The sequence below is a fragment of the Camarhynchus parvulus genome, chromosome 2 (genome assembly GCF_901933205.1).
Source record: "Camarhynchus parvulus chromosome 2, STF_HiC, whole genome shotgun sequence".
Lineage (NCBI taxonomy): Eukaryota > Metazoa > Chordata > Aves > Passeriformes > Thraupidae > Camarhynchus > Camarhynchus parvulus.
The window spans coordinates 22,300,191-22,324,479 of record NC_044572.1 but is presented as its reverse complement, the minus strand read 5'-3'; the positions used below and the strand labels follow the sequence as shown (position 1 = coordinate 22,324,479).

The window sequence follows — 24,289 nt, the reverse complement described above, 5'->3', positions numbered from 1 at the left end:
CCCAGGTTACTTTGGCCAGGAGACAGCCCCAGGGTCTGCTGGTCCCTGATACCTTATTTTTTCCTCAGTCCAAAATACCTTAACCAAACCAGGCACTGTTTCATATACAAACTCAGAAAATCAAATCTTTGAGGTGTGTCAAGATTGCTCAGCCTTACATTGTGCTACTTTAGATCCCTCATCAGTGTTGATATTGATCCCATTTTGTCTGGGTGCTGTGGTCCCTTTCCTACTGACAGTCATAGACTTCAAGCTATTCTTCTAAAACATTCTGTAGAACGATACTGGCCACCCATCCTTCTTGTGATAGTATCATAAAAGGCTTTAAAGCAGCTTTTCCTCAGTGATACAAGAATAAAATCAACATTCATATGCTGTCAGCCAGATTGTAGACTTTAAGATCTTTGCTGTTGTGCTCTCAGCAAAACAGTAGATTTCCCCTCAGAAGTAATTGAATGATGAATGCTTTATTTTGTTTTAATTTGGGGTTGGAGCCATGATGAAATCATTTGGGCTAGTTTAAGTAGCTAGAAACACTGAAAACTTCTTTTGCTGTAGGTAACTGTTGGGCTTGGATAGAACAAGAATAGTGATGGGGCTCTTGTCCTTGGAATAAGGGATGAACTAAGTGGTTTGGGTGTATAGCAGAGGGTGTGGCTGTGTTCAGGTGTGGTGTAAATAAGGCTGGGATATATGCAGCGTGAGGCAGTGCAGGGAAGGTCAGTGGGGAAGGGTGGAGGGGAGTGGCAGACACCAAGTGCAGTGGATGTCCTGTCAGCAAAGCAGGGTGGGTGGGAATAAGGGCTGGTGTTAAAGGGGAAAGTGATATGGGGGCAAAATGTGCCTGAGAGAGGGGGTGGAGGGGTGCCAGGGAGAGATGGCTGCCGTGGGGGTGCACAGATGCCGAGACAGCAAAGCGCTGCAGCAGCGTGTGGTGGATGGTGGTGACAGTCGCCTGCTGCTGAACAGGGAGGGCAGGAACTGCTGGTGTTGCAGAGAAGGCAGCTGGTCCTGGGGCAGGCAAAACTTTCAGATGTTTTGCCAGAAGTTGTTTCTGCATGTGCTGCTGGGCTTGCAGCTGCAGCAATCTGTATTTGTCTACTTCTTCTGGTGTAAATGTGATAGGCTGCTGTGTTAAAGGAGGGGAGGTGGGTTTACTGTACACTTCTAGGTCATTTAGTGTATCACCATACTTCTGCATAGCATTGTCACAAAAAGAGTCTGAACTGCCTTCTGCTCGGTTCAAGTCCATGTTTACATCATGTAGTTCTTCTTTGGTCTCTGTTGAATTAGCAACAGAATATCTATTAGAGGGAAAAGCACCAGGGAAATCATTTGGTACTGGATCACAGCTTTGTATAAAGGGTTGCACTTCACTAAAGAAGAGACTGGTTTGTTCCTTTATTGCTGTGTTCCTTTTTATGCTTGGGCTCTGATAGCCTGTTTCAATTTGAATTATGTCTTTAAGAACACAATGATCATAATCAGTTCCAGGTGAAAGGGTAACATTTGTTATCTCTGATGCTTCAGTGTTGTTTTTCTTCACACTGTTTTCCAGCAAACTGATTTCATTATGTCTCATGTCATTTTTACCTTTGCTTAGCACTTTCTCTGGCAAAGGTAACATTGCAATGTCATCTACTGATGATGAAAACTGAAGAGCAAAGTGACTTTGTGAGTGATCCTTTAATTCTATCCCACTACTGATTGAAAATCTCTCTGGATCATGCATTTGTTCCTGGGTTTTCTTAGACTGCACTCTTTCTAGAAGTAACTTGGCTGTCATTGACTTTCTTTTCCACATATGTCTTTTGCCAGGTTTTTGGAAGAGCAGGTGGCAAAGTTTTTTGACTGACTATTCACATTCAGGGAGTTGGAATGTGCAGTTTCAGCTTTTCCTGGTTCAGTGTTAGAACCTCTCTCAGAATCCTCTTTTGTTTTGTTGTCACAGTTGTCAGTCTCTTTTGAGATGGATCCCGAACTGCTGCATCTTGATATTCTGCTGCTAGATGATCTTTCACTGCTTCTTGAATCACTAGTGGAATCACTTTTGGATTTGTGGCAGCTACTCCTACTAAGCACTTTGCCAAAATGCCGATGTCTACATCTGCTGTGTTTGGACCTGTCTCTGATTTGTAAAAGTTTATGTCTTGAACATCTTCGATATTTAATTGTGCCACTCTGAATACAGTTTCTAGTTCTGTGACTTCTACTATGACAAAGATAATCCTCATCTGTATCATCTGAAGTGAAAATACACTTGTGCTTTCTGTGTTTGTGTCTTTTATCTGTCTTGTTTTTTCTTTTACAACAACAAAACAAATTATTTCTTCTGTGATTGTTTGATGTGGGACTCATGTAGCTACTTGTACTGCTAACTGAAGCGTCAGAATAGCTGGAATGTCTGCCAGACGAGGACTTTTGAGGAGATGGGAATCTCCAGCATCTTGTGTAATTTCCACATCCTTCATTATCTGAATACTTGCTGTTTGAACTGGATTTACTGCTAAAGAAACTTCCACTAGAATCTTTTCCACTGTCACTTATGTCACTGCTGCAGCTGACCACATCCTGAAGGGACCTGGAGTCATTTTGGTTCTCATCTTTTTCTTCAGAATCAATTAAATGACATTTCTCCGAGTTAGAGTTTTTAATCCTAGACATAAAAGCAGAAAAGGAAATGCTTTCGTTTCTAATGTTCTGAGTTTTTCTTTCACAGCCATGGAAATGCTTTAAAGGTCTCCTCCGTGATGTTATATAAAGACTTTTTTCTGTCACATAATCCTTTTGTGAGACATCAAGGTAAGCAGGCACTTTGGGTATATTTTCATTCAAATAATCTGCAATGCATTTTTGACCACTTTCATTCATTTCTTTCCCTATGTCTGACTCAGCTTTTTGCTTGACCTTTCTTGGATTTAGGGAATCTTTCATCTTCTTTGGTTTCAACAACTGATTATCTTGTTCATTTGACATTTGCTTGTGTTTTATTAAACCTGAGGGTTCGTATTCATCTGCAGTCTTATTTTTAGAGAGCTCTTTACTGCTTGCTTTGTTTGTTTCATGCTGTTTACCCTCCCTGTGATTTAAAGAGAGTCTGAAGTCAAAATACAATGGATTACAGCCATATGAAATACAGGGCTCAGTTTTTGTAAACAAAAGTAATTCTGTGGGCCACTGCAGAGCAGTGGTCCCATCTTTACTCACTACATGGAGGAAAGGCAATGCCTGGGGCTTAACTTCTTTAACCATGGTCTGCTTTTCAAGTGTTTCCATATTTCCATCTGTGGTTTCTGTAATCTCCAAAGATCTTTCTCTTTTTATCACTCCAGGACTGTCATTAATGTTGCTTGAACAGGTCAGCTCAGGTGCTGGCTGTCGAGGGAGCTCAGACAACTGGGCAGGCAGGTGGGTATTACTGTGCTTGTAAGTGTTCAGCTGTGTACAAAAATTGCTAGCTTGGCATGAAGATGAGATGGGAGTTTCTAAGAATTGCTCAGATTCATTCAGTTTGCTCTCTTGCTCTGTTTCTCTCAGTGAAGCAGAAAAATTCAAATTTGGAAGTGGTATTTTGACTTTAGAAAATGAAGGATTAGATCTGAATTTTTTTTCTGATTCCCTATCATTACTTTTATCATTTTCCTTTAGCATTTTAGGTTTTGTAGCTACATGACTTGATTCACTGTTATCGAAATCCATTTGGTCTTGTGCAATAGGTGACTCTTTATCCAAACTTGCTTTCAGTTGTTCCTCCAAAAGTGTGACAGAATGACAGCCCTCAATAGTTTGCTTTTTTTTATGGTTGGGGGACTCACTATAATCATTTCCTTCTTCACAGTTCTCACTGAAGACGGATGCTGAAGACTCAAGCTTCAAAGGGACCTTTTTAGAGAATGAAAAAGACACTCCTGCCCTTTGAGAGGTATTGTTGCTGTATGGGAACTTTTGTGAGATGTGATTTCCAAGTGCATGGTGTCTTCCAGTTGGGTGGTGGTGCCTGCTTATTATAAGTTGCTGTTTCTCTAGTATGCTTTTGGAGAAGCCTTGTCCTCCGCTTGCAGTGGTTCTTTGAGAACTTGCTGCGAACTTGCCGCCCTTGTACAGGAAAATGCCATCTGGTGATTGCTGCTTTTCCAGGACTAATCGGGGGGCTTTAAGCAATGGTCCACTCCCAGTGATGCTTTAAGATAAAAAAATAAAGGAAAAAAGAAAGCTGCATTGAGTAACCAAGTTATGACAGAGCTTGCATTTTACAGTGTCTGTCTGGTGAAGGAGGGTGTCACTCACTTTTTTTCAAGGTAAAGCTAAGTTTCAACAAATGTGCAGTTTATCATCAGTTTGGAATTTTGTATGGTTAAGACAGTCTCTACATATAGACAATTAAATGTTTGAATTTCAGCACTTAAATTTTCTTTTTCAGTTATGCCCGTGTACAAACAGAACAAATATTGGTTTTACTCCGAGTTTATATTTAGGAGAACCTAATCTGTGGTAAATCTTGCTTTTCTGAAAGGCCTCTGCAAAGGAAATTGTGCTATGTTCAAAAAGAAATGCTTCCACTTGAAGCATCTGAAAAATCAAACTCTAGAAGAGAAAGAGAAACATTCTGCTTGCTATAGGAAGAATGTGTTTGTTTAATTTTTAAAAGAATAGATTCTTATTTTATTCCACAATAAATGACTATGCAAAATATTCAGAGATATTAATACTAAAACTGTCAGCAAACATTGGGGGTGAAAAAATCACAGCTTCCCTGGTCTCTCAAATCAACCATGATTGGACTTACTTTGCTACATTTTCTGTGTCTTACTTCCATTAACTACATTATTCCTATTTTCAAAATATCTCAGATTTTAAATATTATTTAGTTTTTTTGTAATTAAAGAAAAAAGTTACCTATTCTACAGCCTTAACAAAAAAGGCAAGCCACTGCTTTTTTGAAACAGATAATTAACTGATACTGAAATGACTGTAGTCATTTTCCATTAAAGATGTGATATATATGGCCACCATAAAAGTGTTTTTCTAAGATATATATTAAACACACATTTCATTAGACTAATTATCTACATTTGCTATCAGTGTGGTACCACAGTACACTAACAAGAAAAAAAATAGAACCAGATTAAATTGAGAGTTTGATAAAAAAATATAAAACATTAAATGTAAATAAATTAAAACTGTTAGATCTGCATATAAGCTACCCAAAATTGGTAGTCATGCTTTATAAATGCTATAAAAATACATTGATCTTCAACAATGGGAAAGACAGAAAGACTCCCTGGAGTAGGGTCAACTCATAATGTGAGAATATGTGTGCATTTCAGAGAATATATTTGCCTTTGCCAGAAATTCAGCATCAGGAGATACAAATTAACCCCAATTTGTACATGAGGAATAATTTACTCTTGGAGAAGGCATAAAGAAACATAAAGAAATCCTTTTCAAAGTCTTCTTGGAATAGCAAAATAAAATTTTTCTGTGCCCAAGATTAACAATAATTTTGTTGTCAAATTGAATTAGCTCATTGTAAGGAGCTGTGTTGGAACCTGAGAGACAGTACCCAGGGGTGGTAACAATTGTATGTGTGTGGGCTTCTGCTTACAAAGGCTGACATTCTGTCTTTCCTGAGCAATTGGGAGTTCTGCCCCTCTGCCAAAATCCTGGCACTCAACCTCCCCTGAGCCTATTAGTGATCACAGGGAGGAATAGCAAGCTCTTCCCTTCCACACTCTATGCAAAATATTGTGGACTCCTGGCTCCTTCTAAAAGCAAACCTGCTCTTTCCCTCCCAGATTTGTTCTGGCTTTCCTGCTATCACTGATAGTATTGCTCTATCTGAGGCTACATCTTCAAGTGTGTGGGCATAAAGGAAGCTTCCCACGGGCAGTTACATTTGTTTCAGCAGATTTGTATGAAAATGGAGTCGTAATCATAAAAGGGACATATTAGCACTAAACTGTTATATTTCAGCAGATTGCTCAAAAGCAATTACATAAGCCAAAATGAGTTTGTAATAAACTCTGAATGCTGTTATTTCCAGGGTACAGTAGGCTTCAGATGAATTTAAAACAATGCCAGTATATTTATCTGATTAACTCATTGTGGTCATAGATTAATATAAACAATTGGTCTGATGGCAATCTATTCTACTGAAGCATTTAGTGTCATTAAACAATGGAGGTTTCTCAAATTTAAAGGTTTACTACAGCCATCTTTGTCCTCTATCTTGATATTAATCAATAGAGCTAACAGTATTAGACCAACTTAATTCAGTTAATTACTTGTTTTTCATTCAAATTATCCAACAGAGAAACTGAAGAATAATCCCATTACCTTAAAAGTAGTAAAAAATATTCACAAAAGCGTTTATCCTCTCCCATTAACTTACAATCAAATGTTAAGACAGTCATACTAATCTCTTCAGATCAGTTTGGATAAGGTAAAATGGTGATATTATAAAAGCATCTTCAAAGCACTGCATTTAGAAGGAGTGAGAATAACTATCTACATGAGAGAAAATGACAAACTTTCAAAGAGCATGTAATTAAGGCAGAGGTTTTCAATGTATGGTTTGCAGAACAGGATCATTTGGAGTTGAAGACAGCTGAAAACATGTCACAGTACACACAATCTCTGTACATTACTTGCGTAGGAGTAAAAATATTATGATTTCTTGTGGAAGGGAGGAAAGAGGGCATTAAAACCCCATATGATTTTTAAAAACTTGCCATTCTGACTGCTTCCGTAACTCTGCAAGCTGGTGGAGTCGCTTGAGTGCTTTTTCCTGTTTCTTCTCATCTTTCCATGACTTTGAAGCTACATTTCGAGCAAATTCCCTTTGTTTTAAATCTTTCAATCTCTGCATGAAAAGAATATAAACAGAAGGGATTAGAGATGTACACACCAGAAACAGTTCCTCTTACACAATTTATTCACTTTTCATGAAGTTGGTATGTAAATGGAGAATAAAAGTATACCTAAAATACTATAATAGTGAGAAGAGATTGAAAATGTTATTTTTGCTTAACAAAACAGCATAATTTGCCCTCTGCTATTTATTTGATAGATGCCTATGTATGAATGACAGCTTTTTTGGTTTCTGACGAATACAAAAATGTTCTGTTGTGTACAAATACAGACACAAAACTAGAATCTATTTAATGAGGTCAACATGTTCCTATTTAATTCATCCTGTTGAAATGTAATCCACAGGCATATACTGGAATAACTCTGAGCTCCTATGTGTAATATATTTTATAGTTCTCTACTTGGACATGTATACATAGATGTATGAGTGCTTATCTGTTGGGTTTGTACCTTTTTAAGGCTGTATTGTTTTCTCAAGGAGAGAACCACTGTCTGAAATATTTGATCAAGAAACTCTTTTATAGTTATTTTCACAATTTTTTAAATCACCTCACACATCTATAACCCAGATAATTGCTGTTGGAGAGAGAAAAATTCTTTGCCTTTATTTTTGTTCTTTTTATTGCCTGATTTTGCACTACCGATAAGGAAAATGGAGGAGAAGATGTAAACTAGAAAGTGTCAACATCATCCTCTGTAGAAACAGTTGTCTCTGAGCTCACTGTGCTCTCTAGGAGCCAGCAAGTCACATCTAACCTTACAGCTCCCCAGTTCAGATCCATGCTTCCATGCTGCATGGCAGAAATGCCTTCCCCCTTCCCCACTTCTCCAGTGTTTGGGGGAAAAAATGTTTGCAAGTGGGGAGGGAGCTCTGGTGTATTCAGCCAGATGCCCAGACTGGAAGCTTTGAGGACCAGAACAGAAACTAAGCTGCTGCATTTGTTTGCTCCTTGGTCCAGAGGTGGCTACACTCATCTGTGTATATTAGAACTACTGTATCAGCACCATGCAATGCTAAAGTTTCCATGGATCTGTTTTCGCAAAGTAGAGTTGAAGAAAGGTTCTGATATCTCAGTCATTTTTAAACTGCTGCTCGTCTATCAGCATCTAAGCCTACTTGACTGTCCACCAACCCCTAAAGATCAACATCCAAATCAATGCCATCATCTCATGCTGTTGTTTCACCATAGCAGGGCCAGAAGATCAATATGCATCAGTAGGATAAATTGAAGGCTGACCAAGCATTGTAAAAGCAAATATTGCTTTCTGCAGCTCAGGTATGGGGAGCAGTCTAGCCACAGCACAGAGCTGTACACTGGCCAACATTTACCTGCTTCTGAGAAAACAGGGTTGGAGGCAAAGAGTCCTCAAACTGTAGAGGTCAAGAAAATTATAAATGCATGAGAGAACTGCTTTCTGGAGAGAGGTCTAGCTTTTGCCAATAGATTATCACAAAGCAAATGGGTGAAAACCACCATCTAAAGAGATGACAGATTCTTTTTTTGTCCAGGTAAGATGAAATAACCCAGTTAGTGGCAAAGACATAATATGACAGAGAGGTATGGAAAAATGCTTGGTGGAAACAGGCCATACAAGGTCTGTAATTTCTTTCTGTGAAGAGTGCTGGAAAGCTGTAGTGAGCATCTCTCACCACTGTCACATCAGCTGTTCTTCAAGTATGGGATTTTTAAAAAAGTCAGATAACATCTGTGAGAGAAAAATAAGTGTTGGGAGACTAAGAGCAGAAGTTTTTTGTTTGCTCTCAGCCTTTTGGACTCCAAGACAAATGCCCTTGAGCACTGATCTGGAGACAGGGAGAGCTGGGCTGTCCACAAATCGTCTGCTCAGGAAGCTTAAGATGGGTGTCTGGCTCTCAGCTATCCTGATGGTTTTGCACAGACAGCCTCTGTTGGATGGGGATGAGAAAGCCAGGAAGTTGTTCAAGGAACTGGTGCACCACCAACCAGCAAGAATCATTTTAATCATTGCGCTGCCTAGTGCCTGATGAAAGTTTAACCATTTTGTCAGAAGTATCTACAGTCTGTCAAATCTGTAGGTTTCTCTGCAAGGTTTGTACCAGTACTTCATGGAACTAGACTGTAAAACAGGACAGCTGCAAATGCCTCTTTAAAGATCTTAGGCTTCACCTTCTTGAAAAGAAATGGTTCCTCACTATATGTTTAGCTCTCACCTGTCCCTTTATGTGCCCTCTCTCATTGCTCATTTGTCCCTTGCCAGGCCAGACACATAGCACTCCATTCCCTCAACATCATTGTCTGCAATTCATAGTCAAATGGATGAATATGTGAGACAATGTTACTTCTGGTTCAAGAAAAAAGCTTTTCAAGTAATATATTAAGGCCAAAGCTGAAAAAGAAATCAAAGAAACTTCTCAGAACAAATCCAAACGTTCTGTCACCTAGGTAATATTTACATGAGTGTAGAGATATTTAAGCTGTAAAGATCCTATTTTCCACAGAAAAACATAGGTAGTCTTGAGCCTTATTAACATGTCCAATGTGAAGAAAGGGCAAAGAAACACATTTGAGAAATGCCCTTTAGGGCAGCTTGCTATGTTTTAGCTGTCACCGTGAGCTGTTCATCATCACACATAAAGCATTCATGAGGAAAAACAGAAACAATTTCTACCTGTCAAGGAAACAAAGAACACTGTAAAACTGAGAACTATGGAGTGCAGTACTGCAAAGCAATGCCATTTCGTTCCTTTGACAGTTAGGATGATAATCAAGAAAGCAAATGGACCAACACTAAGAATAGGAGTTCCAGAAGTATTTTTTGGTCTCTAATGGCATGCAGCATGTGTCAGAGAAGTAGACAAAAGAAAAAGAAATGTGCGTAAGCATAGCAGAGAACTCATCAATTGGAGCTGAAATCCAAGAAATCCAAAGCTCTACAGTCTGAGGAGAGAAAAGGCTCTCCCTGCGCATCCCCTCAGCAAAACAAAACAAAGCTGCACTGCCAGAGCTCTAGTTAGGAGTCATAATGAAATTTGTCAGCTGTGTTGGATAGATCATGGGACTGCCTGCTGAACCTGCAAAGCCCTGGTTTTCTTCACTAATAACCTGTGCCAGACTTCTGACAAGCACACAGATATTTTCTGCAGGTGGGGTACAAGAGCAAGCAATTGAGCAGATATCTGAATGACAACCCTAAGCTCAGTAGGTGTGCTTGAAAATTAACATTTCTTTACACAGCAGTTGCATTTTTCACATAATTAGGTACTTAATTGGGCATCCAAATACAGGCACGTATAATAAAATATTATTTATTTAATAGCTTTCTTATGTTCTGTCCCTCAACTGCTACAAATATAGTTGTCATGCAGTTATATTTCTTTTTACACTAGTTTTCTGTTCTTTCTAAGTTTTTTGTACGCCTGTGTGTGCACATTTCCTTATTTAAAAGTAAACCATCCCTTTTTTAATAAACACCCACAGAGAGTATTAGAAGACTACAAAATAATGTTCATTGTCATGGAAAGATTTACTTGTAGAACTGCTGTGAGTCCCATTGGTTGTTCTGTCTAAGACTCAGTCAAAAACTGCTGAATCTATGCTTTTCTTCCTGGAACTCTAATATGAATCACCAGGAGATTTAAATGAGTTAATGGCATCTTCACTACCTACTTTTGTTAGACAGCAAATAACAGTGGTCAAATACCAGTAATTTAGCAATTTCTTCCCACTCTTAATGTTTGAGGGGTTGTGTTTTGTTCTTTTCTAAATTGTCACTTTATTTGGGACAGTACTTGCTTTGCACTGACCTATGAGCACCTGAATACTCACTGCTGGCTGCATTTGCAACACTGAGTTTACTTTCTATCCAGAGTTATGATCCTGATTTCTTTTCTTCCCTGTGCAGGTAAATGTTTACCTGGATTGCTAGTCTTCTGATCAACTTCTAATGCCTTTCTTCATAAACACTGGAAAGAAATAAGCACTTTAGGGACCTAATCACCTGTTTTTAAAGCAGCTGTCTAAATCAAGAGGGATAAAGTGAAATGGAAAAGTACCTCTTTCCTTTCATTGTGTACAGAGGTTATTAAAGGTGTCTATCCTAATTTCTTCAGGGTGTTTCTTCATGAAGGAGACACAGCTGACCTCCCAGCTGAGGTGCCTTTACACCAAAGCACACAGCATGGGCAGCAAACCAGAGGAGCTGGATCCCACTGCTCTGCTAGAAAGTTAGGAGCAAATTGCCATCCCTGCAACGTGGTGAGAGGAATCAAGGATTTAGTCAATAAGGCCACCTGAGAAACTGCCCTCTGGGACAAGGGAGCAGAACCAAGCTGGCAGATCTTTGAGGAAGTTACACCAATCCTTTGGTGTAAGATGAAGGGAGAATGGTGTGGCTGAATCAAGACCTGCTGGTCAGAATAAGGGGCAAGAAGGAAATAGAAAGGTAGTGAAAGCAGGGACAAGTGTCCTGGGAAGAGTATAGCAATGCTGCTCAGCTGTGTAAGGACCAGTCAGGAAGGCCAAGGTGCAGCTGGAACTGATCTTGGCAAAGGATGAAAAGAATAATAGGGAGAGCTGGAGTATCAGCCAGAAAATGAAGGTTAAAGAAAGCATACTGCCAAATAAAGAAAGCAAACAAGAGTGTTGAACGGATAACAACAAGTGAGGAGGAATTTGAGCTACTCGACAACTGTTTTCCCTCATTCTTAACTGGCAAGTGTCTCAATTTGAGGACCATAGGAGTATGGTACTGGGAGACAGTATAGCTTCTCCTAAGTATTCTGCCATGGGCTGTGCCATTACGTAGATTTTACAGGGGTTCTCGGTGTTAACTGCTTCAGATTCTGGGAAGAAGAGCTGTTGCTGCAACTACCCTGAGTAGCAAGTCCTCTTCTTTTTCAAGTAGTGTAACTGCATGGATGTGAATAGAAGGTATCTTTGAGAAAAAAGTAATTTTCTATGTATTAAGCTAGAAAATATCATTTCAATATAAGTGAAATTATTTTTCCCATTACATTTAGAATGTTTTTTTCTGAAATATCATTCACAATGCACTTTCCAAATTACTCATTATGCATTCCAGCCCCAGGTAAAAATGTATGCACCATATTAGGTGTATATGTCTTCTGTTATATTTAGAGAGCTTTCTTTGAACTGAAGTCCTTGAACTAATGTGTTTGAGGGCCTGATTTGCTTTAAAGATTTATTCCCACTCAGCAAAAAGACTCCTTAATTAGGTTCTAACCAAATTCACCATAGAAGGGTTAATTGAGGAAGAAAGGAATGTTAATTTCAGTAATTATTCTCTTGCCTGTAACCCTAACATTGGAACCAAATGCATTATTTGTAAAATGATTTCACACTGCAAACCATCAAATGAGAATGATAGTCACTAGAGAGCATAATTAAACTCCATATGTAAAGCTTACAGTGTTAGCTTGCTGAGTGAAAGTGAGGAAAGAACAATGAAGGAATTTGGCTTTACTATGGTAATTAAAATCCTAAAAATAAATTGGAAAAGCTACTATATACAGGAATTAACAATAAGAGATGAAGCTCAAAAACTGGCTGATAAATTTTCATTTGTTTTACCCATAAATAGCTACAGATCTCTTTGAAGTGTGTGCAAGTAATTATTTGTTAGAGTATGTTCCATTATAGCCAGCTGTAACAGATTTAATATTGGTAGTGGAAGTGAATGAGAAGACGAAAAAGAAAATATCCTTGTCTGATTGGATTAGGCAATGAGATGATAGCAGGAGGGAGGAAAACTCAGTCCTCAGACATGTCCTAGAGAATCCATCTATCAGTGAATGAGATGCTGATCACAGATCTCACCTGAAAGATAAATTACAGATGGCCCTTTGGAGGGCTTGTTTTTCGTGTCTTCAGAGAAACTCTTATTGCTTAACCAGACCTGCAAATATTCCTGCTAATTAAACTGATGTCATCTACTGCTGGATGAAAGCGTCCATTTGTGGCTACTTTCCATTTTCAAAGATCCAATTGTGTTTCTTATTAGAATCTCCCAGATAAAGTTGAAACAGATGCATTTGGAGGCTGTTTCCACAGGGAAGAGGACAGAATGTGCACTGTGCGCCAGCAACTCCTGTGGAAGCCTGAGCTGTTGCCTACTCATGTTTCTATCAGCTCCAGCAAACATTGTCTTGGGCTCCACCAAGCTGGCTGCACACTGTGTACTTGGATTAGTTTTATTTAGTGTCACTGTGGAATACAGAGCAATTTATCCAGAAAAATCAACACATTACAATGATAAAAACCTTGGGGCAGGATCTGTATTTTCCCTTCAAGTTCATATATTACCTCACTGGTCAGGGTGTTTGGACCCCTTTTAGACCAAAACCATCATCTTACATATTTTATTTCTTTTTCCTTCTCCTTTAAGCAGATAAAAACAAAGAAACTGGCATTACAGATCCAGTGGAAGACTAGTGCCTTTAAAAAATTTCAGTACGTATTGTAATCTTATTTTAAAATTATTTATGACTTTCCACATGTTTTTAAAGCCTGTCTCACCACTTTTTTTCCTTTGTTTAATTGTAGCAGGCAGAATACAAAATCACTTACATTTTAATTAAAAGAGTCTAAATTATCCCAGAATTCTCAGGTGAGTCCAAAACCTGGCCTCAAACTTTCTTCAACGCAGTCAGAATGTTTTCAGAGTAACAAAAATGACAGTAGAAATGTCCACACATGGAATTTAAATAATGTTTTTCATAGACAGAGCTCAGATTTCTTACAAAAACTTCATCATGATGTCATTTTACAAATAAATGAAGGCATAGAGAGATGGAGTGAATTTTGGAAAGAGCAGAGAGGAGACTGAATCAACATTTACTGGTATATATGTTTAATTATCATCGCTAACTCCTTGTACACCCATTGAAAAAAAATGTCATTCACGAGAATTAAACATAATTTTGATTTAGCTGTATAATAGGTTGATTCTTGGTATCTATGATAATGCTGAGGGAACAACAACAGAGCATAAAGGATAAACCTCTTCCAAATTATTGTGCTGTGTTCATAGTTTACACAGAGGCAAGTTGACTCAACCACTCCATGGTGACTTTGAAGTGCTCTGCAAGAGAACTTCAAGTCCCCACTAAAAAGAAATATTTTGATATGTCCTTGAGATCAATGTAACCTTGCTTACAGACACCAGCCACTGAACTTTAGATGAAAAGTTACAAACTGGGCAAAATGTGTGTGAAGGATAGTGGAGGGACTTAAAGCAGAAGCCTCATCAAATATATGAAGGAAGTAAAAAATTGCTTTTTTAATAGGATATAATAGCTAGCTATAAAAAAAATTTAGAATTTGTGGCTTTTTTTTTTTTTTTTTTTTTTTTAAATCAGTCAAAACCAAAATATTATTTCTCTTGTATTTGCTCAAAGTAGACTGAGCTCTTCTGGAGTAGGATGGTTAAAGGTAACCAGGAATCTAGCAGCAATTCTATAATAAAAAATGCCTGCTCCAAATAAAGGAGCTTTAATACATGAGATTTCCTTGCAGTTTCCCTCAATCAGAAAAGACCACAAAGGAATTTTGTAATCATCCAATCAAATCTTTTCACTAACACAAGATAGGGGACATCCAGAAAAATAAATTAATTAAGGTTACTTTGGCAAAGCTCTTTTATATAATCCATAATAAATTAATTGCATTACAATTCTTCAACATTTTATAGAGATCTGTATCAGTCATGCCAGTATTCTCCCTGGCACTAATGTCAAAATGAGAGATTTTCCTATTTATTCTTTTTAAATCCTATCATGGCATCATCTAGCTTGATGCTTTTTCTTCTAGTGCTCTGACACTCATTAAAAATAAACATTAAATATTAGTGGAGTTTATGGCCTGAACCAGCTGAGACAAAAATATTTGTTTCTAGAACATGTTGTTTAAGGCCCTTCTTAAATATTGATAGAATGGTACCTCACAATCATTGTAAATATCATGGATGTGGCTAAGTCATCTGGCATTGTTCCAAGCATAGAACAGAAATCTGTTTTGAATAGTGTTTTTTTTAATATATCACTGCTAACAAGTAAACAATTTCAATTTGGACCAGAAGATACTTTATGTTCTTAATACATTTCCAGAAACTTTCTTGCCCTCACCTCTGATGACTACAGATTTTTCTTTTGCCCTTTTTACTTCCTCCATCACTTCTTTTCCAATTTCTAAACTTGTGATTTATAGTATTTACCATCCATTTTTCCTTTCTCTCCTTTATTATAAATTTAAGACAGAGAGAATTGACTTTCCTTCTGAATGAGATTAGCTGTTTATAACCTATTTGGTCTTTTCCTGTTCTGGGATTTGGGTTCTTAAACCATCTGCCGAAGTGCTCTTTGAAATTTCTTTGTTCTCTCTCACATCTTTCTGTTTGATTTTTCTCCTCCCAGCCCATTTTACAAGCTCATTCACCTTTATGAAACTAAGTTCCTAAAATAAGTTTATGTTACAGTTTGTTATTTATACAGATATATGCAAATATTTTATTTGCATTTGCTATATACAATTATCTTATTTATTTCCCATATGTCTGTGTTGATCATCATAATGCTAATATAGACATATAGATTAAAGATTATAGATTAAAAATAAGATATAGATTAAAGATCAGCTTTAATGCACATGTTATTATTTGTAGAGACCCATAATATGGATGAAGTATATTTGTGCTATTCTTGTCATAAGGGAGGCCCACAGAGGAAGAACATTCAGATAGAAGATCTGTTAATTTTAATTTCTTCATGCATGGGATTGGAGTAGCAGTTTATGTTCCAGTTTCTGGTTTATTTGCAGAAAAATATGAACATATGTTGGGGTTTTTTTGGGGGGGGGCGTTGGATTTTTTTCTTTTTCAGGGATAGTAATTCAAGAGCCTGGTTTAGCCTTTGGTTATCAGAGGCAGTCTTCTGAGAACACATCCCAGTACATTGTACTGATATGTAAAAAGATTGTTTTCATTATATTTTATAGTTTGTTTAATTATTTTCCAAATTTTGCCTCACATTATTATTGTGTGTTCTGTCCTTTGATGTTAGTCTCCTTTCCTCCATCTACTTGGCTTATCTATCTCTCTTCCCAGTTAAACAGAATTTCCTTCTGAAATGACAAGAGCGATAAGGTGCTTCTTAAACAAATTCAGTGTGTCATAGAAAGAGATGACCAAGCCATGAAGAGTTTGCCCTAATTTTCCAGTTTATCAAGGCAAAGATATGTTGGTCCTATCTAGCTCCCTTTTTATTACCATGAGCTTAAAATATTTATTTGCAGCTTGTGATTTGTATTTTGTCCCCTTGAACTTAATGGTGTGCTACATGTCACTGAGCTGAAACTTGACCCACTTCAATTGTGATGCCATAATTTAAAATTTTAACAGTATTCTAGAAACTGTCCCCTGAAAAGAGAGTAGAAATGAACATGATGTACTTTTATAAGAGCAATCCTGTACTACTTCTCTTACCCACTGATATGTTCTGCAGTTATGGGAGGTAACATTTAATGTTATCCTCTTAGCCATGCTCCAGATAATGTCTGTTTACTCGTACATCAAATAATGCTATAAACACATCTAGTTTTTCATGTAGACATGAGCATGTTTAAGAGTCAAAAGATGAACTATCACTCACTGTTTCTGAAATAGTATGTCGCTTTTCAAATTCTTTCCTATCACTTGACACAAAGAACCTTTTAAGCAAGCTTTGCTACTCCCTCCCATGAAATTTTCATTCCTTTGAAATTCGAAGTTGCTCTTGTATTTATACCATGTTTTTTATCCCAGTAATCCATACTTTTCTACACCCTGGATTTTAATTATATCTTTCAAAAAAAGAGAAATACTGTGATTACATGTACTGAAATGAAAAAGAAGCATCTTAAAATATTCACCAAAGCAGATAAAATATGGTGATAGTGGTTTCATATTCTTTAGACTTGGTGAGTTTTAAAACAATACTGGAAACGGTTCTGGAGACAAGGAAAAGTAGGACAGCTGGATTAAATGTTATCATTTTAATTTCTGAAAAAAAATTGTTTTTCCACATATTGTAGGGTTAGCTTTTAGAGAGACCTTGTGCAACAATGAAAAGAATTATGTAAGAAAAAATTTTGTTCATTTCCCTGGATATAACAAAATTTCTATAACAATTGCTGCACACTTCTGATGCACTCCATGTTTAGATGTGTTAGGCTATGACTTGGTGTTTGACATGTGTACTGTTCCAATTTCTCGTTATTATCAAACTGAAAGCCAGAATCTCAATTTTTTTCCCATTTTTTTTAACCAAGAAAATCAACATTATGGTGTGCTAAATTTCAAAATGGGAAGGAAATCAGAATCTGACATGGGTTCTTGAGAGCCAAGATTATGTCAGTCAATTGAATGTTTGGTTTAAGTCAGAATCAAATTATATAAAAGTAACACAGAACTCAGAAAAGATGGTCATTATGAACAAATGAGAAGAATTAATGTTGCTTTGAAGTAAAGATGGGACTGAATCTGAATCTTCTGGATTCCTTTTGAAAGGTGAGAATTACATTGAACCTTTTAGGCAACATTTTTGTATGCAAATATTGGTAATTATCACAGAATATTCTTAGCCGGATGATTGGGTCCAACCCCTGGCCCTGCACAAGACTCACACCGTGTGCCTGACAGCATTGTCCAAGCACTTCTTGAACTCGGGCTTGGTGTTGTGACCTCTTGCCTGGGGAGATTATGTTCCCTAATAAACTGCATTGGTTTACCCCCAAACATAGTATTACTTTACCCTATAGTTTCTCAATTAATTATGATTTGATATTCACACAATCTGGGCTAAAACAGGAGATCGCGGGCAGGTTCAGAACACAAGCCATTCTCTGTTTTTCTTCTGCCAGAAATGATTTAGTATCATGCTGGATACCACAGATCCTAAATGGAAAGTGAAAACACACATCAATGGAATTTGACTTTTCAACACAAGTATTTAGGTGTCTCTTTTGAAGGAAGCAATACTTGGAATCCATCAACATGTTAAGAGCTGAAAACAAGCCAAGAAATGCTAACATAAGCATAAAGTATGTCACAGAGTTCCAGGGGGTGTCTGTCAATTCCTGTATACTTACACACTTGTTAAAAGACTAGAATTTCTGCTATGCAGAAAACTTTGATATCTGGGATTTCTTTAATTTTTAGTCTTAGTGGGGGAAAAAAATTTGGAAAACTCATATGAAAAATGAAATTATCAAGTGTCTAAATGTTAATGCATCTAAACAGCAATGCAACATAATGTCTCAAAGTTGCAGTTTCCAAAGTTTCTGTATCTCAAGAATGACAAATGGTGTGGTTATGTTATAATTAATATTATGAAAGTATTATTACATTCCTTACAAGAAATTTTGAAATGTATTTTTCTAAAGTAACACTGCTGAAGCAAAGTATGTCAATCTTTATGAACCATTTCAAATTCTTTGAAACTAAATGGTGCAAACTGTCTGTATGAAATATATGAAATATAGTTTGATCTTATCACATTCTTGAGTAACTATTCTACTCTAAAAACATAGAGTTTAGGTTTTTTGATTTGGTTTGGTTTAGTTTGGTTTGGTTTTGGTTTGGTTTATTTTCAAGAAATATACATTTTTTACTGTTCCATCACCTGCATTTGTTTGGTATTCTCATGCATGTCACCTACATTTCTCTATTCATTCCCTTGAAATTTAATCTGAGAAGATGCTTAAAGAGCCCTCACCTTTTAAATTATTTCTGATAAAACCTAATTATTATAAAATTGTAAAAAATGTGGAATGATAATCAGTCTGGGTTACCTCCTTTATTTTTTCGTTAGAGACATATTAAAATATGTTAATTAATGCGTTTAACTAAGTAAGGATGATAAATTACTAATCTCACCCTTTTTACTGCTGTCTTGGTGATGCACAGAATATGTTTCTATTTTGCTTTAAAATATTTGTTTCTGCTAGGAATGCCCCTTAAAGACGTACAAGGCACATTGTAAGGTTCCATGAACACAAACCTAGTTGATAAGCATCACTTAAAGCTCCACAGGAATCAATTGTGCAGCTACATTCTTGCATATTAATTACTGCTTGGAAGGTACAGGTGTTTAAAAATGAACAGAACTAGAATAGATACAAATTCTGGACAGATGTTTATAGCGCCAGATATACCTTGGGTATGTCAATGGGATTAAAAGTATTATCATTTTTTCAGGTGAGGGAAAGTTATCAGCAAGTTCAAAAGTTACGCAGAAGCCAAGAGAAATGTAATTTTTCTGTGAACATTTAACATTTTGCTGTGACAGCTAATTGCTGTATTTCCAAAAAGCTGATTATGGCACAGGGCTGCCTCAGGTAAGATATGCAGAGACGTGGCATATCCTGTGGAACAGGTTCCTTAATCTGGTTGAATAATACCTTATTCTAAAAGTCATTCCAGAAATACGAGTTCAAGTACTTGTGAGCACTCAGTCACCAAAGCCAATCAAAGCACCTGGCAGTGCTTTGCCTCTCACCTCACTATTTGTAGACACTGTAGTTCTTGACCTTAAAATGACACAAAGTATTCCAGATCTACTGATTTATCACAAAAAACCCAACCAATTGTGCAAAATATGTGGCCTATACACAGTATTATGTAATATTTGCCTGCTCTGAAGCTGGCACAGGAAATGGAATGTACATCTACAGTCAGTCTTGCCCAGCTCTTGCTAGCTCATTGTGAGCCCATTTCACATGAATGGCAACATTTTACATGGAAGTAGACAGAACAAATTCTGTTTATTCTGTTTCTTCTGTCTTTATAGAATATCTGGTATTTTAAAAGTGGAAAAATTCTGTATCCCTGAATACAGAGATGTTTAAAAGGACAACAACACCCAACATAATTGATCTTATTTATTAAATAACACAGACATGACTTCAGTCTGGCTGTTCTAAAGGTTAACAGGGAATAATAATCTAAACAAAAATATTTAGGTTCTACATGCTTAGATCATTTAATTAAGTCATATTCTATGTAATGTGTGTCTTAGCATTTCAGAACTCGGAACCGAAGACGAATCTGTTGATTTTAAAAACTCTTTTTATGCACTAGGATAAAGAAGTATGACCTGGTTAAAACCTTTTTTTTTAATTTGAATGGAATGTTTCAAAAAATCTTTTGTTTCATTTTTTGTTTTTGGTTCCAGTTATCATTGCCACGTTAAAACAGTCATAGCAGAATGTTTTAATTAATCTCGTTTTGGGATCTTTGTCTGTATTCTAAATGGGAGCAAAGTTTAAAGTAATGGGAAATTATTTGAAGCAGAGATTCCAAGTTTCCACCGGGTTAACTGGACCTTTAGTCTAAATATAATTGAAGAAGAATGTATTCCTTCATGCTCTGAGTGAGGATTTATTGTACAAAATTAAAATCCAAAATGATGGTTTGAGAGGTAATTTTGTATTTTTCTGTGGTTTGGCATCATCACTTTGGTTTTGTTATAAACCTAATCCTTACAATTCCTTGCTTATTTTAATAAGCCATCCATTACACTACATCAACCATTCCTACTGCTAGGAAAATTACTTTTAAAACTTTAGTAATTAAAAAGTATACCATCTGAGAAGAACAGAAAGAACAATAACACAGGCATTAATGAAAAGCACTTCCTCTAACTGACATTCTGGTTATTGCTATGTCTTAAATGCCAAAACCAGATAGTACACTTTTGTAATTCCTTATATAATGAAATGCTTAAGAAAAATTCTACAGTCGTTGGACCATCATTAACAACTATGAAATTAGGTGTCCCATGGGTTTTTTTTCCAATTTAAAGAGGGTTAAATTGCTAATTTACATGTTAATTAGCATTCATTCTAAAGAACACCAAATGTAATTCCATAGCATCTAGCATTTAACAATTTAGCTTATCAAGACATTAAATTTAAAAGAAGCTCTGCATTATTTGCAAGAATTTTTTGAGGGCTAATGATGAAAGGAATCTCATTATTCTAAGTAACATGCAATTTAAAAAGGATGAATACTACCAATTTATTCACTTTATCACTGAGTAATAAGAAAGCAGCAGAGCATTGGCAGGGCAGCAGGTTTAACAGTTCTTTAAAGCTCACTGATCTGCACAGACTGGTAAGTTTAAAATAAAGAATTGTTTCTTGTGACATTTCTTTGGAATGCATTGCCTTGAGTCATTCCTAATCACCAGAGTGTGCTCAGTGGTATTTGATAATGCTGCTTCTGCTGCTCTGGAGCTACTCTGCTACATGCACTTCCTCTGGTTTGCAGCTGAAGCGTCTCTGTGTACCAGACCTACAAATACAAGCCTCCCCTCGTACCATTTAAGAAAATATTGCATGATATTATAAAGGAAGCATTAATTTTAAGAAAATTTCAAACTGGGGAAATAAATGTTCTTAGTTCAGTGAAACCACAGAATTATCATATTGTTTATGTCCTGCTTTTGTGCTTATGTTGTACACTATTCCTTTACTTAATGCTGATGTCATCCTGCTTTGCTTTATGTTACCCTTATTTGCATTAGTTTCTGTTATGTGACACAACCTGATTGTCTGTTCCCCTGAACTGCTACTTCAGCATTTCAAAATTGCTGGATTGCAGGTGCTCAGAAGCACAGCAGATGTGATGCAAACATGGTTTTTGAAAGACAGGATTTCTCAATCAGAAAAAAGCATTTGGGACTAGGAAATTTCGGTCTTATATTATCTAGCAGTAGTAAAAGATGAAAATGTATTTGAAAACAGCATTATACATTCCATTCTTTGCTCTTTTTTCCAGAGCCCAGCATTTTTTATGTTGTATAAGTCCTTTGTATTATTTTCAATGCAACACTGTGTGCCAATACAATATCTATAGTACTCTCTTTAACAGAATTAGAGTCGTGAAATGTGACCTATTCACTCAATTCCTCATCCATAAATGTAATGATTTAGACATTGGCGGTGCTAAGTGGCTGACACGGAGAGTTTCCTGCTGTGCTTTATCCTGGTATTTCTCCTCATTTACTGATTATTTCTCCTGTTCCTTCTTATCTTGTAACTCTTTCTTCCTGAGTGATATTTGCATGCCTTGCTGTTCTAGCAGTTTCTGTCCACACCTATTTCCATAACTGCTTTCCAAACCCACGTGTTCTTGTTTCCCTCTCATTTCACATCATCAGTTCTTTTGCAGGCAGGAGCTGCATCCCTTGCACAAAAGGGATTAAATTCTCAAGTACAGTCCATCTTCAGTACTGATTCAGGGATGTTTCCTCACTGAAGACAACATGCAACCTCAGATTAAAGATTTAATTAAAGGGCAGATCCATAAAAGTACCACTTTAGGGTGTCCCAACGGTATTGATTCTGAAGCCTTCTCGCTTCGTTATTCTTGACTTTGCAAATACTATGTATTTTCACTGTAATTTGCTAAATCTTGTCATACATAAGCAAAATTTCAGCCCAATAACCAAGAGCAAGGGAAAGCTTGTTCTTAAAACACAGAGTGTCTGTAAACCTTTATTATAAGCATCACAATCAGTTCTGTATCTAACAATCCACTACCATTGGAGTAATCTGGTTTGTAATCAAAACTAGTTTAGATAAAAGAATGATGGATGGAAGGGGTTAATTCACATGAAAAAATTCTGAAAGAGTGAGAAAAACTTTTAAATTTAATTATGGAAAAGGCAGTGTGAGAAAAGCATAACTATGCAGCAAGAAACTATCAAAAACTTGCTCTTCAGGAAGAGTTACAGTCAGAGTGGAAGTAATTTTTGGAAGTATGAACAAGAATATACACTGAAAAATCAGTGTATGAAGAACAGCTAAGTGTGAAGCTATAACAGAAATTAGAGAATGTAATAAATGGCATAGGAATAAGTAGCAACAAGAAAATCTCTAGTTTCACAATGAGCAAGAAAAAATTGTGTCTTTAAGGCAAAAAGACATTGAAATGATACGATAGACTACAGAAATTAATTTTTTGTTTTTAACTTTGGTCTTCATATAAAAAGAAGCTAGACTAGACTAGAAATGTCAAGAGTATGCTGTTTCCAAGGGAAGAGAATGATGTGCTTAAAAGGATAGAGCAGAGAAAATTGTTATTTCTATTGCAGATTATTCAATAAATAAAACAAAATTGAGAGCATCCATACCCCCAAATTCAAGAGAAAAAAGTGTTGCAAAGAAGCAGAAGTATAACAAATGTTATACTGGAAGAGGTGATGGTTCTAAATAATTGTAAAATAGAGATAGTTAAAATATAAACTGGTAATAGATTTGTCTAAAGTTAGAAATAAGCAGGCATTTCACTGAAACTAAAGAATGCTTTAATAGAAAAATATGTGTGAAACTGTCAACTGCATTGAATCATACTATCAATATTCTGATGTAGTTTCATCTCTAACACCCCCTCTTGTAAAACATACGAGCTTCCTTCATTTTATTCATTTAAATATTTTCTTTTTGAGGGGGCTGCTTATAGGGCTACCTCTTAGAAAGTTCAAAGTTTTCAGGACCGGACCTAATTTTAAACCCTCTAAATTGCACACATATAGAAATTTGTGTATGTGATAGTTGCTTTGCAGCATAGAAATTCATTGGAAGTTAAGGAGGACAGTACCTATGATATATACAAAATTCTTGCAAAACTTCAAATCCACTTATAAACCAGCTGTTTGAGGGAATCTAACACCATATTACTGTTTCTCTTGTTTGACTATTTTTTTAAATCTTACTAGGGATGTGAGGAATGTGAAATTTGTGTTACAAGTATGCATGTGTTTCTTGACAAGCATCAAACCAAGGTGATTTTTTTTGAGTTACAGGAGCAGAATCCTGCTAACAGCACCCCTTGCTAACTGAAAGCAAGAAATTATGAGGTCTTCTACCACTCAGGTTGTTACCTGAGGAGGCCACAGAGTACAGAGCCCATGTGCAAAACTTGGCCCCACAAAGTCAGGGCCAGTGTCCTGCTTTTAAAGGATCATCTCTTTAAAAGCCAATGTCCTGATGCAGAGGTACAGGAGCAGGGGCTACAGGGAAGGACCTCGGCCCAGTCCTCATGGGAACACCAGAGGAACAGTGGGTCCATCTATTTTCCAAGGGAAAAAAGCAGAGACCACACAAGCACATGTAGTAGGGGACCTTCATGCTGGTGTAGTTCTGTCTTTGATTAGTGTGTTCTTACAGCTGAATATGTGTTCCTTTGTCCACAAGAAGGTTTCTTAACATGTTTGCCTAATTTCCCACATCCAGATTCTAAGGTGAAATTCCTCAGATATTGCCAAACCAGTTATTTTTCCTTCAAATGAAAATAGTTTGGGTAATACAGGTTTACCTTGGCACCAAAAGACATAACTTACTTTTCCTCCAATAAACATAGAGATGCTGGAAAAAACACCCTC

At 36.7% G+C, this 24,289-nt stretch overlaps 1 protein-coding gene across 1 annotated transcript in view; it reads right to left on the bottom strand.

Annotated features, from left to right (window-relative positions):
* Positions 1–501: 501 nt before the first annotated feature.
* ZNF804B (zinc finger protein 804B) overlaps positions 502–24,289 on the bottom strand; it is a 222,171-nt gene continuing 198,383 nt past the window's right edge. The window contains 3 exon segments of the mRNA XM_030971126.1: positions 502–1,797; positions 1,800–4,180; positions 6,732–6,862. Of these exon segments, the coding sequence (XP_030826986.1) occupies positions 515–1,797; positions 1,800–4,180; positions 6,732–6,862 (3,795 nt within the window). The 3' untranslated portion in view covers positions 502–514.